The 17,076-nt window shown below is 40.6% G+C and overlaps 1 protein-coding gene across 4 annotated transcripts in view; it reads left to right on the top strand.

Moving 5' to 3' along the window:
- NELL2 (neural EGFL like 2) overlaps positions 1 to 17,076 on the top strand; it is a 346,450-nt gene that overhangs the window by 242,570 nt on the left and 86,804 nt on the right. For all 4 annotated transcript variants that reach the window (XM_012807497.1, XM_003793552.2, XM_003793551.2 and 1 more), the window contains 2 exons: positions 11,823 to 11,945; positions 15,502 to 15,597. In XM_012807497.1, coding sequence (XP_012662951.1) covers positions 11,823 to 11,945; positions 15,502 to 15,597 — 219 coding nt within the window. The remainder of the gene's footprint in view (positions 1 to 11,822; positions 11,946 to 15,501; positions 15,598 to 17,076) is intronic.

The raw sequence follows: 17,076 nt of genomic DNA, 5'->3' as shown, positions 1-17,076 counted from the left end.
GGAACGATGAGTTGGCAGATTAAATACCATTTCAACTACTCTGAAAACTTTCAGTGAGCCCTGGGGGTGAGAGCGCCCCTCTGTGAAGAGCAGTGAGAAAAGAATTGCTGAGACCTCATCAAGTAATAGTGATTCAGAATGAGGTTTAGAACAAAATTCATTTCAAACTCTTAAAAAGATATATAAAAAGAAGACGTATTCAGACCTTATTATCAAAAGGGAAAATAATCCTTTTTGTATTTTAAAAAAGGCAACTTTTAGAATAACAGAGAATCTTCCCTGTTTTCCTAAATTCATCCCTGCCACTCAAGCGAAACAAAACACAAGCATAAATTAGCCGCCAACTTGCTACTTAACATCTCTCTCCCCATGTGTTTAGATTTAGTGCATATAAATGTATACATCCACACATACGTTACACATTCACTCACATAGATACACACACACATAAAGAAATGCACTTGTGTATATTTGTTATGAGGCAGTAACATCTATAAATACCTTGAAGAAAGGGGTTCCATCTTATTCACGTTGTAACAACTCTAACTTAAGCATGGGAGACTGCAACACCTATTTGTTATATCAATAAACATCATTGCAAACAAATATTAAAGGATGTTAAAATATATTTGCTTTAAAAAGACATAACTGAGTGTTCTGAAACAGTGACACAGAGCAAGACATAAACATGCATAAAAGATATTTTTATATGCAGCTTTGTATTTTATTAAGAACAATATACATAATCCTTTGGGAATAGAACATAGTCTTGTATCTGGTATTTGCTATGGTAGAGACTCAAATAACATGCTCTGTGAAAGATGAATGAAGCTCATTTTAGAATTAAGCTACTGAGCAAAAACACTAACAGACCTCTTTTGCCCATAGTCCCATCCCTTTTAACTCTGAAGAATCATTCTAATTTCTATAAGTTGGAAGGATACAGTCAGAATATGGTGTCTGACCCAACTATGGAAATTCTCTAAGATTTTAAAATGCATTAGAAATATGGTCTAGGGGGAAGTGCTGTGGTTGTTTTTCTTAGATAATTTTATGTTTTAGAAGGTCTATTTTATATTTAATTTTGTCTGGAGATGTATTTTTTCTGATATATTTGTTGAATATCCTCTCTAATCTTATGTATTTGTAGACATTACAGCAGGAAAGACCTTAGAATTTCCAATAATAATAGTGTTGATCTTTTGAGGCTATGGGGGGGGGGGTGCTGTTTTTCTCTAGCAGAGATTTTCCCCTAGCCTGTGAAAGCTTTTTCTTTCTTTGAAGTAAATGTTAATAAATGGAAAAACATGCCTGTTGCCAAATTTAGGAGCAGCACTGACATGGAAACGTAGGAGCAACAAGCTTGAACTTTTGCCTCAGTGAAGTTCAACATCATGATCTCTTAAGTGATGCATAGATAACGGTCCTAAATGTTAAATCTCAAGCATGTTACGTGTATTTTTGAGTGAGTGTGATAAATGCTAGATGTTAAATACTGTAAGACATTGAAAAATGTTGGTTTTTTTATATATTTGAGCCTAACCATTATTCATTTAGCCACATATTTCAAATATATATTTATCTGGGGGCACAGGTCAGAGAATGAGCCCTCCCTGAAGGGGCCATGAGGCCTAATCGCACACTCACTTGTAAAGCAGTCCTGGTCCCAGCACTTCCTAGACCTTAGCAGCCTGGCTCCTCACCAGTCTGCAGCGGTGGTGAGACAGCTCTTCACAGATCCATTATCTATGGTTCTGAATCCCAAGAAGTCCAGACAGCTGTGAAAATCAAATGCTTATTTACTTTATTTTCATTTTATTTTGGTTTTTGTTTTGTCATTAATTTTTACTTCCAAGAGTTTCTATAGGGACACAGTAAAAATGAAAATTCAAGCACAGTAACAATGAGTCTGTGCGAAGACTTAAGACATTTATTTGGCAGCAAAATTTGGTCTGATGTGAGGCTGTTTCTCGTCTTTATTTTATTTTATTTTATTTTTGGTTTGGTGAATAGCTGCGTTTTTACTGTAGAAATACTTGTTTGATTACTGAGCACTACTACCCCAGATCCTGCTGGGAATTTTACTCCTTCACTATTATAATATTAGGCCCACTTTATGCAGGAGGAAACGGTGCCTTGGAGAGATTTAACTTGTCCTAATCTTCACAGGTGGTAAACGGCAGAGCCGGGCTTTGAACAGAGGTGGCCTGGCTCCAGAGCCTTTCCCAGAACCACCATACATTCTGGCTTTCAAGTGTTAAGATGAAATTAAACACAAGGCTTGATAGATGCTAGAGGGGTCGTGTAAATTAGGCTGAGTTTCAAGGAAGGTTTTCTGAAGAAGGAGGCTTTGCTTGATCTGAGTGGGCGGTGAACTAGAGAGTGAGGCATAAAAAGTGAGGGAGGGCTTTCTGGGCGGGAGCAGCACGTGTGTATGTGGAAGCAGGGAGGCATCCAGGAAAGACATGCGCAGAGGCTGGCCGAGAAACGGGTCTTTAGTAGAGTCTCAGTAAGTGAGATTACTGATAAATTAATTCTATAAGTGCATCAGTGGTGCAGTTTGGTGAGAGAAAAGGGTCCTGAAAGCTTGAATGATGAGGTGGTATCGTGATGGCTAGTACAAATAAGGGTGATCTCTAATAGGAAAATCAAGAGAGAAGAGAGAATGGAGGGAGGTGGGGGAGGGCAGAGGAGGGCAGATTTTATGCAAAGTCATTCTAATCATGTTCTGGAGATGGACCAAATGGCAGGCAGTGGTGTTGCCATGAGGCTGTTTCCCAATCCAAAAGAGAGCTAGTTAGTGCCCAAATTCTGGCCACTGCAGAGCTACGGGGATGGAGCAGGAGATGGAAATGAGAACTTTCAAGGAAGTAGAATTCAGGTGATGTGTCTCCTGATGGGTGTGATGGGTGAGGGGAAGGAAGGGAGGAGCCCATGGGGACTCCCAGATTCTTTGTTTGGAAGAAAGAAAAGCTTAAGAATAGATGGAGCTACTTGTCTGTGTGTGGGTGTGATATCTGAGGATGTTCCCTCCTGAGGACCTGCGTGTTTTTCTGTGAAGTTGTCCTTAGGGTCATGTGCTGAGAGTAAGGGACAGACCTGGGGCAAGTGTTTGAAGTAAAAGCAAAAGACGTGTGGGAAGACCTGGAATATCCTGCCCCAGCAGGCCTCTGAGTGCTCGGCACGTGGGATTGAGACACCCTGCTTTAGTGATTGTGCATCCTTCACAGATACACATTGGAAACCAATTTTTTGCCAGTTATTACCTTCACTGTTGTAGACAATCAATAAATTAGACTGAAGGGTTTACCATCTGGGTGGTTGTCTAACAGACATATTTTGGGTGGGGGAATGTTTACTATCAGTTGAGTAAATTCATTTTTTCTAAGATGGTCCTTGCTTTTCTGTTTTATTCTTTGCCATAAAAAACCCCAAACAACAACAACAACAACAAAATCACTACACATAATAAGTCCTCTTACACCATCTACCCAGCCCCAGGTTAAGAACCTGAGATATCTAATGCCCTTCTTCCTCTTGGCCTAAATATTGATCCACTTTGGAGCTCCATCAGTTCTGGCACCTTCTTTCTCTGTCACTTTGTCCATTCTACTTCAGACTCTATTCAACTCAGTTCGATTCCATGAAAGCATAGGGGCTGTAAAGTATGAAATAAGATGTGATTCTTGCCCTAAGGGCATTTGAATCTTAGACTTTGGGTGCTAACTCCTCACCGTTCCTCCTGGGTCCTGAAGTATTTCCTCATGCTGCCCAGGAGCATGACTCCGCACAGTGCTCAGTGCTCAAGCCGCCCATGAGCAGTGCTCCTCCACACAGTGCTCAGTGCTCATGCCGCCCACAAGCAGTTCTGCACAGTGCTCTGTGCTCATGCCGCCCACGAGCAGTGCTCAGTGCTCATGCTGCCCACGAGCAGTGCTCAGTGCTCAGTGCTGCCCACGAGTAGTGCTCAGCGCTGTCCACGAGCATGACTCCGCACAGTGCTCGGTGCTCATGCCGCCCGCGAGCAGCGCTCCGCACAGTGCTCGGTGCTCATGCAGCCCGCGACCGGTGCTCCGCACAGTGCTCAGTGCTCAGTGCTCATGCCGCCTGCGAGCCACGCTCCGCACAGTGCTCAGTGCTCATGCCACCCGCGAGCAGCGCTCTGCACAGTGCTCGGTGCTCATGCCGCCCATGAGCAGTGCTCAGAGCTCATGCTTTCCACGAGCAGTGCTCCGCACAGTGCTCAGTGCTCATGCCGCCTGCGAGCTGCGCTCCGCACAGTGCTCAGTGCTCAGTGCTCATGCCGCCTGCGAGCTGCGCTCCGCACAGTGCTCAGTGCTCAGTGCTCATGCCACCTGCGAGCAGCGCTCCGCACAGTGCTCAGTGCTCAGTGCTCATGCCGCCTGCGAGCTGCGCTCCGCACAGTGCTCAGTGCTCAGTGCTCAGTGCTCATGCCACCTGCGAGCTGCGCTCCGCACAGTGCTCAGTGCTCATGCCACCTGCGAGCAGTGCTCTGCACAGTGCTCGGTGCTCATGCCGCCCACGAGCAGTGCTCTGCACAGTGCTCAGGGCCGGTTTCTTCCTGCTTACTGTCTTTGTCATTGCCACCACCCCCTCCTCCACGGGCTCCCCTCCTCCTGCCTCTCTCTCTTCTTGTTCTTCTGATCTTCTTCCTCCTACTTCCTCAGTATTGCACAGATTCCCATCTCAACTCCCAGCAATCATCTCACTCAGAAGGACAAGGATAAGAGAAAGAGGGGTTAAAAAGAGAGGGCAATGCTGTCTTTCTAATATGAGGAGCCCACTTTGTCAAGGGAAGTTAGTCTCTTCTCATCTACACATTATTGTTAAGTTAATTTTCCTAAAAATCAACTCTAATATTTTACGCCACCTTTTGTCTACTGCTGGAAGTGGCTATTTATTGCCTACCAAATACAATCATGTTGAATTGTGGATCCTACCAACGCTTCCTCCTTCCTGGTCTTTCAGTCCTCGCCATCCCTCAGCTGAAGCTCCCGAGGGCCCTGTTACACCCCCTCCCCCCCCCCGGCTTTTATCTTTTGCACCTGTGCTTTTTCACTGCTCTTTTCCATCCTCACCCTTTTCTCTTAAAACCCTCCCTAGCTTTTAAGGCCCACCTGTCTGGCCAGTTTCCTCCCTAATGCTTTCCCAGACCCTTCAGTCATCCTCATGTCTTTGAGTTCTATGAGCTTCATGAGATTGTTCTTCATAGGTTATAGTTTTTCTTTTACAACACTGAAGGTGATTTCTGGCCTTGCCACTTCCTAGCTGTATGATGTTGAACCAGGTACGTAATTGCCCAAAGAAAGCTCTGTATTCTCACTTGTAAACTAAGAATAATAATATTGCCTACCCGACTAGGCATTTGTGAAGACTAAAAGGGATAATGCATGAAAACACTTAGCTGGGTGCTTGAGAGCATAGAGTAAGCACCCAAGAATTAGTTACTGTCACTGTTACTATTACTCTCTTCTCTCTTATAGCACTAAACAATTTCTATAAGATAGCATAGTGATCTATTCATATCATCAGTCTTCTAATAGTTCAAAATTTCCAAGTGGCACCTGTGTCTCTGTGGGTAGGGTGCTGGCCCCATATCCTGAGGGTGGTGGGTCCAAACCCAGCCTGCTGGCAAACTGCAAAAAAAAATAGCTGGGTTTGTGGGCACCTATAGTCTCAGTTACTCAGGAGGCTGAGGCAAGAGAATCGCCTAAGCCCAGGAATTGGAGGTTGCTGTGAGCTGTGTGACACTACAGCACTCTACCGAGGGCAATAAAGTGAGACTCTATCTCTAAAAAAAATAGTTCAAAAGTTTCTTCTTGAGGTAGCAACTCTCAGATTATGCATCTTCGTATCCTCCAGAGCACTCGCACCACATCACAAAAACCACAGTCGCGTGTTGAGAAAACAAATGCAAATCCTCCAGCTCAGGGTTACAGGACTTCTATTGTCCTACAGTGTGTTCAGACAAAGCTCATTTCATGAAACATGAAATAAAACAAAACCTCCTTTTTTCCCATAAAATCAGAATTTGGATTACCTTGTGAAATTACTGTAAGGACCAGGAAGAAATCTGAATGGTTCTTTGGTTCTTTGATTCTTGGTCAAATAAGGATTAGGAAAGGAGGCTGAGCACAGCAGTGAAAAGATTAGAAGAAAATAAACCCAACATGCCAGAGCAAGGAAATCTGAACAGATTCCTAGTTGCCAAGAAAACTAAAGAATAACCAGAAGATAGTATAGAATCATTGTGGTCAGTGAACAAGAAACTTGCACAGGGATAAACAATGCTTAGTTGTCAAAAATGAGTTTGAGGGGGTGGCTGCTGGTGTGGGCACTGAGCACGTTTAAAGTACGAGTTCTTGCAGTCATTTTAATAGTATTACAAAATAGATTTCTCTTATAATGACATATATTTCTGATAAAATGACAGTAAATAAATTTTTCTATAGTATTGAGTAAATAGGGTGATTATAAGAAATAGAATGAAGAGCTGTTGGTTGGTATGATGGCAGGCATTTTGGAGTCAGAAAAGTGTCCAAAGTGTATTTGATTTTAGAAAAGATTATGAAGAAAGAAGACTCCATGGGATATTTAGATTTTCTCCACAGGATTAAAATGAAATGGAAAAGAGAGGATATTATCTAGCTAATGAAGGTAAAAGAAATTCCCACACTGATAGTTAAGTAGATACGTAGCTAACTATTATTTTTTGAGTATCTATTATTTGCCATGATCTTTATATTCATCCTTTAAGTTTGTTCTTCACTACAGCTCTCTGACATAGGTCTTAAATTCTTCATTTTAAACTTCAAAAGCTTGGCTAACATTCCGAGGGCCACAGAACAAGGATAAAATGACATTTTAAAAATCAAGCCCGTCTGGAAACTAGGATATGTACTAGATCACACTGCCTCCCTGACATTGCTCATTAAAATAGTATATAGTTTTCTCATTTTTTCTACTTTATCTTTTAAACTTAGTTCTAGTACATTGCAGTTGATCAAGGACATTTTAAATTATCTGATGAATTATAAAACTATGTCTTCATATACCAGCCCATTAACTATCTGTGAAGAGAAGGAAGGAAGGAGGGAGAAGGAGGCAGGGAGTTCCACTTCTTTCTTAGAGACTTTAAACTATCTAGAAATTGAGATGTAAAACTGAACATTCTTTAAACTCACTTTGGCCTCATTTTGAAAAGATTACAGTAGATTATCTTGTGAAAGTCTTAGGAAGCTGTGGACAAGTTTGGAAAGTTTAATTTGACAGAAAAGAGATGTTATATTATTTTTACCATTCTTTCTTTTCTTTTTTTCTTTCTTTCTTTCTTTCTTTTTTTTCTTTTTTTTTTTTTTGAGATAGAGTCTCACTATGTTGCCCTCGGTAGAGTGCTATGGCATCATAGCTCACAGCAACCTCAAACTCTTGGGCTTAATTTTCTTATTTCATCCTCGCAAGTAGCTGTGACTACAGGCACCTGCCACAACTCCCAGCTATTTTTGTTGTTGTAGTTGTAGTTGTCATTGTTTGGCAAGCCTGGGCTAGATTTGAACCTGCCAGCTCCGGTGTTTGTGTCTGGTGCCCTAGTGTGTCTGAGCACCAGTGTCTGAGCTACAGACGCCGAGCCTATTTTTGTCATTCTTATTAGAAAAACAAGAGGTCTCATCATGGCAGCCCCGTGGGCTGGTTGTTCTGATGCTGTTCACAAGCCAGGGCAGATCACTTCGTGTTTACTTTAGTGGAGACACTGATGAATGATGCTTAGGGTTGAACTTCTGCAAAAACCATTAGTATCTTAAGGCAAGCAATCTGGTCTCCAGAAATATTAGAGGAAAATGACTAAGCCGACATATATTTTTTGAGATAAATCATCCCTCTAAATCAGTGTTTATCAACTTTTTTATTTCACGGCACACTTGAACCTATAGTTAAATTTCCAGAGCACACTTAAATTATGTTGATAAAAAAAGAATAAAGAAAAGAATATACTTACTGTGCTTCAAAATTCTTTTGAAAATAATTTCATTAACAATCTTTAGAAATTTTTGTGGCACATCTAAGATCCTCTCATGATACACTGGTGTACCATGGCATACCAGTTGAAAAATCACTACTGTAAATATATAGTTTTTTTAATGTTCTTGTTTGTTTGTTTGAGGCAGGGTCTCCTCTGTTCTCTACCTATAGTGCAATGGTAGCATCACAGCTCACCGCAACCTCAAACTCCTAGGCTCAAGTGATCCTCCTGCCTCAGCCTCCTGAGTGTCTGGGATAACAGGCATGCACCACCATGCTTGACTAATTTTTCTATTTTTTTGTAGAGTGGAGGTCTCACTGTGTCGCTCAGGGTGGTCTCAAACTCTCGGCCTCAGGCAATCCTTCCACCTTGGCCTCCCAAACTGTTATAGGATTCCAGGATGTGCCGCCACACCCGACCTACAGTTTGATCCAAGATTTATTCCTTGCTCCGAGATTTGTTTAGCCTTAAATGTAATGGAGCTTATTCTCAGATTTCTAATAATCAGATAATAGTTAATACCAGACCTCGTTTGTACCTATGTTTAGAGCCATGACCAACCATGTGCTAGCATTTTTGATGAAGAAGAGTTAGAAATGAGTGCCTTTGGTTTAATCCCAGCTGTTACTTAGATTGTCGTAACACAAGAACCCTGAAATCTTTACTGGGGATGGAGAGACAGCATTGAGTCTTATGGACCAGATGTTCTAAACTTCAGATCTGAATGTCTGCCTTTCAATATATGTGAAATAAACCTTGGAATTCATTCATTATCAAACCCTTGACATGCTCTTCTCAAGGTATAATATAGCATTGATTTGAATTTTATCTGAGAATCTCCCTCCTTATTTTATTTCACTTATTATGTCTTAAAAATGTGGATGGAAGTATTAAAAATGGAGAGGTGAACTGGTGAGTTGGTGGTGGACTCCGCAGGGATGTGTGAGTCAGAGAAAGGGTGAGAAATTAACATTTGATAAAAACTGGACATGGGGCAGCAATAATTAACTATTTATTGAGATGATTTTACCGAATAGTTGCTCATTGCTTCATTTGCATTCTGTCTTGCTAAGAGATATCAAATTAAGGTTGATTCTTCTGCGAGACTACAGGCATTTTAGAGGACTTTTCCTAAGGTCACAGGTTAGTTAATATTATGAGTATAACTATAACCAACTTTAAGTATTGGGAAAAAAATTTAAAGTGATAGTGTAAAGAGTGTAAAGGAATTAATATTTTCTGTTTTCAAAGTATGCCCTGCTACTTTAATGTATCCTTGAAATGTCCAGAATCAAATAGAACAGCACCGTCGTGAAATCGGTGTAAAGCCCTGCTTGGGATTTGAATAGCTCTCTGCTTGGCAGCTAGTCTATGGCTGAACAAATGGTGATTGACTTGAATGATGGCAGAGGAAGTAGTCTTTATCTTGCTTCAGTTATTTGCCCAATCACCTAATCATTTATTCAAGAAACAGTCTTTAAATGCTGAAGTGAGATTCAAAGAAAAATGCAAAATTCTTGTCTACAAATTTACAACTCCAGGGTGGAGTTTGAAAATGGAGGACCAAGGAGAAGCAGAGTGTTATGATAAAATGGAATAACAGTGCTTTGTATATCGTGCTGGGGAAATAGACAGTGGCCCCTAACTCTGTAGGAGGGGGAGACTCGGGTATCTTCACCTAAAACATTTGAGTGTAATCTTTAAAAATGGTAAGAGTTTTCTAGAGGAACCTTGGAGAAGGACACTTTGGGCCCAGTGAATGAACGAAGGCCTGGATGCCTTTAAAAGCCGTCTTTGCCTTTGAGTTGCTTAGGAGCACACGTACTCGTTTCAGTAACCATAAGAGTTAAATAACAAGAGAGGAAACCAAGTTCCAGGTTGTGTGATTATTTAACGTTTATTGAACATTATCATACTGGGTGCTAAACTGAATCTTGTTAGGCCCTTGCCGTTCCCAGTGAGTATGGTCTAATTAAGAGGACAACCAGGGCAGGGATTAAAACAGCATCAAATCAATCAGCAGCTGTCCTCAAAGCCCCGATGGCTGTCGTTACAGAGATTTATAGATTAGCTGCAGCACTTTGAATTGCACTGGGAAGAAAATTGGCAGCAGGTACAAACTTTAGTGTCTAGATTTACTGTGCTTCAGGCGGCAGAACCCAGAGGTAGGTGGGCTGCCTATTCTGGGCCCTCTAAAGTTTTGAGGTGGGACACGGGTAGCCCCATTCAGGAGACCCATGTATAATCCAACCATTTTTTTTAAAGCTACCATAGTATTTATGGATTATAAAAAGCTGTGAAACTTTCCAATGCTAGATAATAACGGTGGAATTTTGTACAATTTTGGGTTATTCAGTCAGGAATTTGGAAAACGAGATATCCACTGATGCAATTCTAAAACCATAGTGATTGAAATCTTTCTAGCCTCTGAAGGATTATTGGGAATAATCTCTAAGAATGTTATCAGAGAGCTCTAGTTAAACCTATCATAACTTTGTGCTTACATATATAGCATGAGACATAAACTTTTATAGCAAAATGTTAATCTTTATTTTTAAAAAGTAAAACATAGGGCATTCTATTTTGGTAGTTGAATTAAGTGGTTTTAGTCTACCTTTTTGTATGTGCCAAAGATAATTTTTTTGGATGTTACGTATATTACCATTATAATATCTGGAATACAAAGGGTTTAAAATGAAAAGCAAATATTTCTTTTACCCTTCATGTTTATATCATATAGAACTAATGGCTTAATCGATGTAAGTTATTAACATATTTACTGTTAGGCCTAAATAATATTGACGTAAGAGACCACATAATAAGTCGTGCCCCTGTAGGGATTGTAGATGGCTGAACTAATTAGCGTCCATTTCCTCACCTACTCCATTTCCCACTCTGCCTGATTGTGATGTTACACGTTTGCTTTCTCATTTCATTCCTTATATTTATGCTCTTGCTGAGCACTGAGCTAGAAGTTACCTAATGTTCTTGTGAATTTAGGCAGGCTATTTAAACATTCTGAGCCACCCTTGACCCATCTTTAAAATGGTGATAATGGTATCATTTCCACCTCTCTCACAGGGCTGGGGTACCAAGTCAGTCAGTGCTTTCAAAAGTGTCTAGTTCCAGGCAGTTGAAAGAAGTATCATACCGATAACATATTTCAGTTTGTATTTGCACATATTATAAAAGCAAGTTTGTCTTATTTAATAAATGTGTAATACTTTCTTTATGAAGGGAAGGAACTAAAAAAGGTTAAAAATACCCTCTAAAGTTTGTACACGTATCTTTACGGCTGCAAATGTGAATTCTGGTGTTAACTGCAGGCACCTAACTCCTAGAACTTCAACTCCATTATCCTGCAGGTCGTGACTCCCAAGCAATACAATTTCATACCCTTTCCTGTCACCACTGATACGCTATATGGAAGAGTTAGGTGGCAGATTTATTTCATGAGAATTACTCCCCAAATATTAACTACAGAGACTGTATACAGCTGATTTCCAATTCTACTTCTGAGAATTAATCTCCATCCTTGCCTCCCCTTCCGTTCTCTTCTTTCCGACCATTGTCCAAATCCTTTTGCATTCAGTGTTGGTAGACTATAGATGTGCTTCATGAGTATACAATACTTCAAAACCTGGGGTCTTCTTTAATATATCATTTGTTATGTCGGTGCTTGAAAGAATTACCATTCAATAACCAAGATGCAGGTGTGGTTGAAAATCTAGTGAGTTTGAAAATACATTTTTGAGTAACGAAATTCTGTTCCTCATTTCAGAACATGATGAGTGCATCACAAATCAGCACAACTGTGATGAAAATGCTTTGTGCTTCAACACCGTTGGAGGACACAACTGCGTTTGCAAACCAGGCTACACGGGGAATGGAACCACATGCAAAGGTAAAAGGTTTGAATACCAATAACTTTCTATTAAGCATGATGCAGCCTATCTCTACCTTCTGCTATGTCTCTTCACTAATATGTACCTTTTAGGTACTCCCCAGAATCACCCAGAGCTTGGGTGTGTGGCCCATAGCTCTCCTGTTGGTCTTGCCATCCTCCTGGCTGCTTCCATGTTTAAGTGGCCAACACTTTTGACCTCATGTTCCTTGCTTCTTTCTAGCAAACCATACCCATGGCCACATCCTCGAACTGCTCCATCTTGGAAACCTTAAACTTTAACATTTTATTGCCTGATCCCAAGTTACTCTCTTCCCAGCTTGTTCGTTCTGTTCCTTCTGTGACTCTAGATCTTTGATCTCTTTGAACCTGTCTTTGCATCCAGGTTACCCGTCTTCCAGCTGCAGATGTTTCTTTTTGAGCCCAAACATGTGCATATCATGACGGCCATTTTTCTGGCCATTTTTCCACCATCAACTCATTTATCATACTGCCGTAATCCCTGGTGAAACACCTCCACTTTCTGTCAGATTTGTCTGCTCTGCTCTTTGTGAGCTGTTGGGCATTACTGTGGAAAATTGATGGGCTGTGCATGTTGGGTCTCTGTGCTGTTTCCCGGTTTGGCTGGTTTGTCAGTGGCAATTGATAATTCTTCTAAATGCCCTGTGGAGCTCAGAGTTCCATTTCCACCAGAGAATAATCCAACTGTAAGTCATCACTATCCACTCACTCACTCATTTTCCATCACTATCCTCTTCATCTTCGTCAGATGATCTTATCTCCTATTTCACAAAGGAATAAAGGACCATTTGGGAAACTCTACCAAATCCCATATGATAAAGTTTATATTCCATCTTTTGTCATATGATTTGTCTAATTTTTGCATTTCAAGCTTCAAAACTGCCCATCCCTTAAATATACTGTGTCCTTTAGTTCAGTGAACTCAATTTGCTACAATACTGTCGATATGGGAGGTAGGAAAGAGCAAGGAAGGGTTGTTAACTCAGCTGCTCTGAGCACGGGCTGTTAAAAGTTTGCTGTGCAACAATACTCTGGAGCCAGACATTGAAGAGCCAGGGGATTATTCTGGTTTTTAGAACACAATAGAAGTTGGGCATGTTGGCTAATGCCTGTAATCCTAGCACTCTGGAAGGCCAAGGCAGGAGGATCCCTGGGGCTAAAGAGTTTGAAACCAGTGTGAGCAAGAGAGAAACATTGTATATACTAAAAATTAAAAAATTAACGGAGTGTAGTGTAGTCTTAGCTACACTGGAAGCTGAGGCAGAAGGATCGTTCAAGCCCAGGAGTGTGAGGTTGCTATGAGTGAGGCTGATACTATGGTACCTTGGCCTGAGTAACAGAGTGAGACTCTGTCTTTTTAAAAAAAAAAAAATGTTTTTTTCAATAGAAATCTTCAGTGTAGGTCATAGTGAAGGGCCTATTCATATTGGAGTTCAAATCCCACAGATACTTGCTTGACAACTCCAGACAAATCCTATTAAAAGCTAGACGTTTAGAGTCCACATTGTAATATGGTTGTCTTTCCTCGTCTGCAGTTTCACTTTTAATGTTTTTGGTTACCTATGATCAACCGTGGTCTGAAAATATTCAATGGAAAATTCCAGAAATAAGCAATTCATAAGCTTTAAATTCCTCATCAGGTGTGAACTGTCCTTTTGTCAAGCAGACCCATGCTGTCCGTGCTCTAGCTAGTCACTTGTAGCCTTCTTGGCTATCAGATCAACTGTCATGCATCACAGTGCTTGTATTCCAGGAACATATATTTTACTTAATAATGGCTCCAGAGCACAACAGTAGTGATGCTGGCATGTTATTATAATTGTTCCATTTTATTATTAGATATTGTTGTTAATCTCTTACTGTGCCTAATTTATAAATTAAACTTTATCATAGACAGGTACATATAGGGAACGTCAATACCCCTATATATGGCTGTAAGCATCCACTTGGGATCTTTGAATATATCTCCTCTAGATAAGCGGAGACCACTGCACAGCTCAACCCTTAGGACCTCCTCTCCAAAGCCTGTGGTCCTGAGAGTTTGTTTACGCTTAAAGTTTCATTTGAGAGCCTTACAGCTTCTCTGTCTCTTATTTCTACTTTATTCTGGTTTCTATTTAATATGAAGAATGAAGTTTGTAAGAAAAGGAACTCATGACCATGAGTGGATGTAGACAGATAATTCTTATATTTGAAAGAAGGTGAAACTTCAAGGACCTGTAAATTCTTTTGGAAGTTAGGACTGCAGATTTCCTGAACAGTGACTCTCCAGTTCCTGTGTGCATCTCAGATGGGAATAGGAAAAGGCTGAGTTACAAGGAGTGTAGATGGAGGATTTGTATCACTGAGATCTGTGCTGTATCAACAGACTGCAACCTGGGTATACTCTTTGTTCCTTATGACCTCTGAATTCTAAATTCCTTTGCAAGTCCTTGCTGAGCTATATTGTTTTTGTTTTGCCTAGGATGAGGACAGACTTAGGACCTAGAACCAAAGACACGAAATGGCCTTTTGGGGCCCATCTTTTTAACGTAGGACCAGAATTTCAGATTTCCATTTTACTACTCTGAGAAAGTATATCATAGCTAATTAGAAGAAGCACATGACAGAAATCTCGAGAAAAACCTTGCCCCAAGGCCTGGAACAAGCTGGTCTAATTCATTCATGATGGTCAGGAAGGCTGATGAAGCAGCCCCTCACTCTCACAGAGCTGAAGAAGCAGCTGAAGGTGAAGTAGAAGCTTCTAAGGAAGCTCGTTCTCACCCGTCTTGTTTGCCTCACTTCTTGTTTTGCTCACCTGCCTTGGTTTCCTCTCCCTTTTTTCTGTGCTTCTTTAAAGGCACCACATCTCCAAAGATCACTCCTACAGCGTTTCAGACCTTGGTTACTTTTCCTACTCACAGAAATCTTGTTCCTAAATCCACTCAGACAAGAGGCTCTGTATGCAATGTCTTTGCCCATCATCCTGAATCCTGACCCATCTTTAGCAGGAACGTGGGGTTCTCCTGGAAGACCACTCTAGCAAGTTTTTCTTACTATTGCTTAATTGATCAAAAGGACTTGCTTAGAAATTTTTGAAGAATGGGCATTTTTTCCTCATATTTTCACACTTTGACCGATGTGTAGAATGGTCAGAGCCTTATAAGACAGTCACTTCCTGTTTCCTGTTATTCTCTACTTGGTAGTTTGTCTACCTAGGATAGCAGCCTTTGTTTAGGTTTATTTTCACGTTGGATTGTTATAATGGGAAGCAATCTGCATTTTTATACACTTTCTGTTGTGTGAGGTTTTTTTTTTTTTTTTGGTTAAAAATTGTCAGTATTTTGTTTTATGGGTGAAGTATTTCTTTAACATTGGTACTGTTTTTACAAACCGTGTTGAAATTGGTTACGTATTTGGAAAATGTTATATGAATATGAAATTATAAGAACTCATATCATTTGATGTCCATATCTTCAAAAACTGATGACATTTTGGGTTTGGAGTTTATTAAACTACTTCTAAAGTGCTGAAATCATGCATTTGAATTTTTTAGCATTTTGCAAAGACGGCTGTAGGAACGGAGGAGCCTGTATTGCTGCTAACGTGTGTGCCTGCCCACAAGGCTTCACCGGACCCAGCTGTGAAACGGGTAAGAATATCATTTCATCTTCTAGAAAATGAATTTTTACGCCAATGCATAAAGTAATCCATGAGGAAAATAATGTTTCCAGTTTCAAGTGCGCTCTCAAAGCATGGAGCTATTAATACGGGAGTGCCGGGAAGGAGGAAGTGGGACGTTTCAGCGATGCACACTCACTGGGCAATTCCCCAAAGTCGCTCTAAAACGGTTTTGCATCTATTATAACTAGATTCACATTGAACTTTTGCAGAAGGGTGTGTGGAATTACCCAGGACTTCATGACTTCACAATTCATTTTTCTCATTTGGAGCTCATTTTTTTGCTGCAATCTATATGACTATATTAAAGCTTACAATTCAAGCTAATGGCCAACTCAGTGCCTAGAACACACTACCTCCTGCATACGCAGTTGAACATTTTTACTAATTTTACATCTGAACCATTCGGTATTCATTCATTGTTGTTTCTCAGAAAATATTTAAAGTTTCATGCTCCCTAATTATTCCTCATCCAAGTCCATACTAATACTAGAAACACTAAAGATAATTTTTAAGACAATAGGTAACATGACCCAAAGTAAATATACTTCATCAATGGGCAGTACCTGTGGCTCAAAGGAGTAAGGTGCCAGCCCCATATGCCAGAGGTGGTGGATTCAAACCCAGCCCTGGCCAAAAACTGCAAAAAAAAAAAAAAAAAAGATGGAGATTTGGGCAGTGCCTGTGGTTCAAAGGAGTAGGGTGCCGACCCCATATCCTGGAGGTGGCGGGTTCAAACCCAGCCCTGGCTAAAAAAAAAAAAAAAATTACTTTGTCAAATGAAAAACAGACCATGGGAATAAAAAATGTTTTGAGTATTAGATCCTAATTGAAGTGATGTCAGTAGCAGTTTTGGTTGCTTTTGGTTAAGTAGATTCCAGTAGAAGGTGACTTCAGAGAGTCTGGTTATTTTCCCTAAGAGACGGCTGCCGCCATTGGTGATAGGCAATTGTCATCTCATATTACTCTTCATAAATCTCAGTGTGGTGCATTCTCCAGCTCTGTTCCACTTGCGGAGTCATCTGGTTTAATAAAGACACTGACTTATCAGAATGTGAGACAGAAAACGTTCTGCTCCATTTAGGGAGCGAACATTTTACTGACTAGATACTGCCGCTGTGCACAGAGGGATGCTCGCAGCAGGGCTTGCATCCCGAGATCATCTCTTCCTACAAGTATCTCTAAGTGGTGTTTTCCAAACTTCGGTGACTAATTGATTTCAAAATGGAAAATGCAGTGACTATCTTTGATATGCGGGACTCCTAAGGGAATTATTTCTTAGCAGCTTCCCAAATTTATTGTGCTTGCAAATCACTTATGGACCGTGTTAATTTGTTAAAAATACAGATTCTTGGTATTTGACCTAGGATTTATTAGATCAAAATCAGGCGTCACTAATGCAATGGTCCTTCAATATTTCTATCCCATGAAATTCACCAGCATATCCATC

Source organism: Otolemur garnettii, unplaced genomic scaffold (assembly GCF_000181295.1).
Source record: "Otolemur garnettii isolate 467f Iridium unplaced genomic scaffold, OtoGar3 scaffold00070, whole genome shotgun sequence".
In the NCBI taxonomy this organism is placed as follows: domain Eukaryota; kingdom Metazoa; phylum Chordata; class Mammalia; order Primates; family Galagidae; genus Otolemur; species Otolemur garnettii.
The sequence above is the reverse complement of the archived record's forward strand: the minus strand, read 5'-3'. Positions and strand labels throughout refer to the sequence as shown.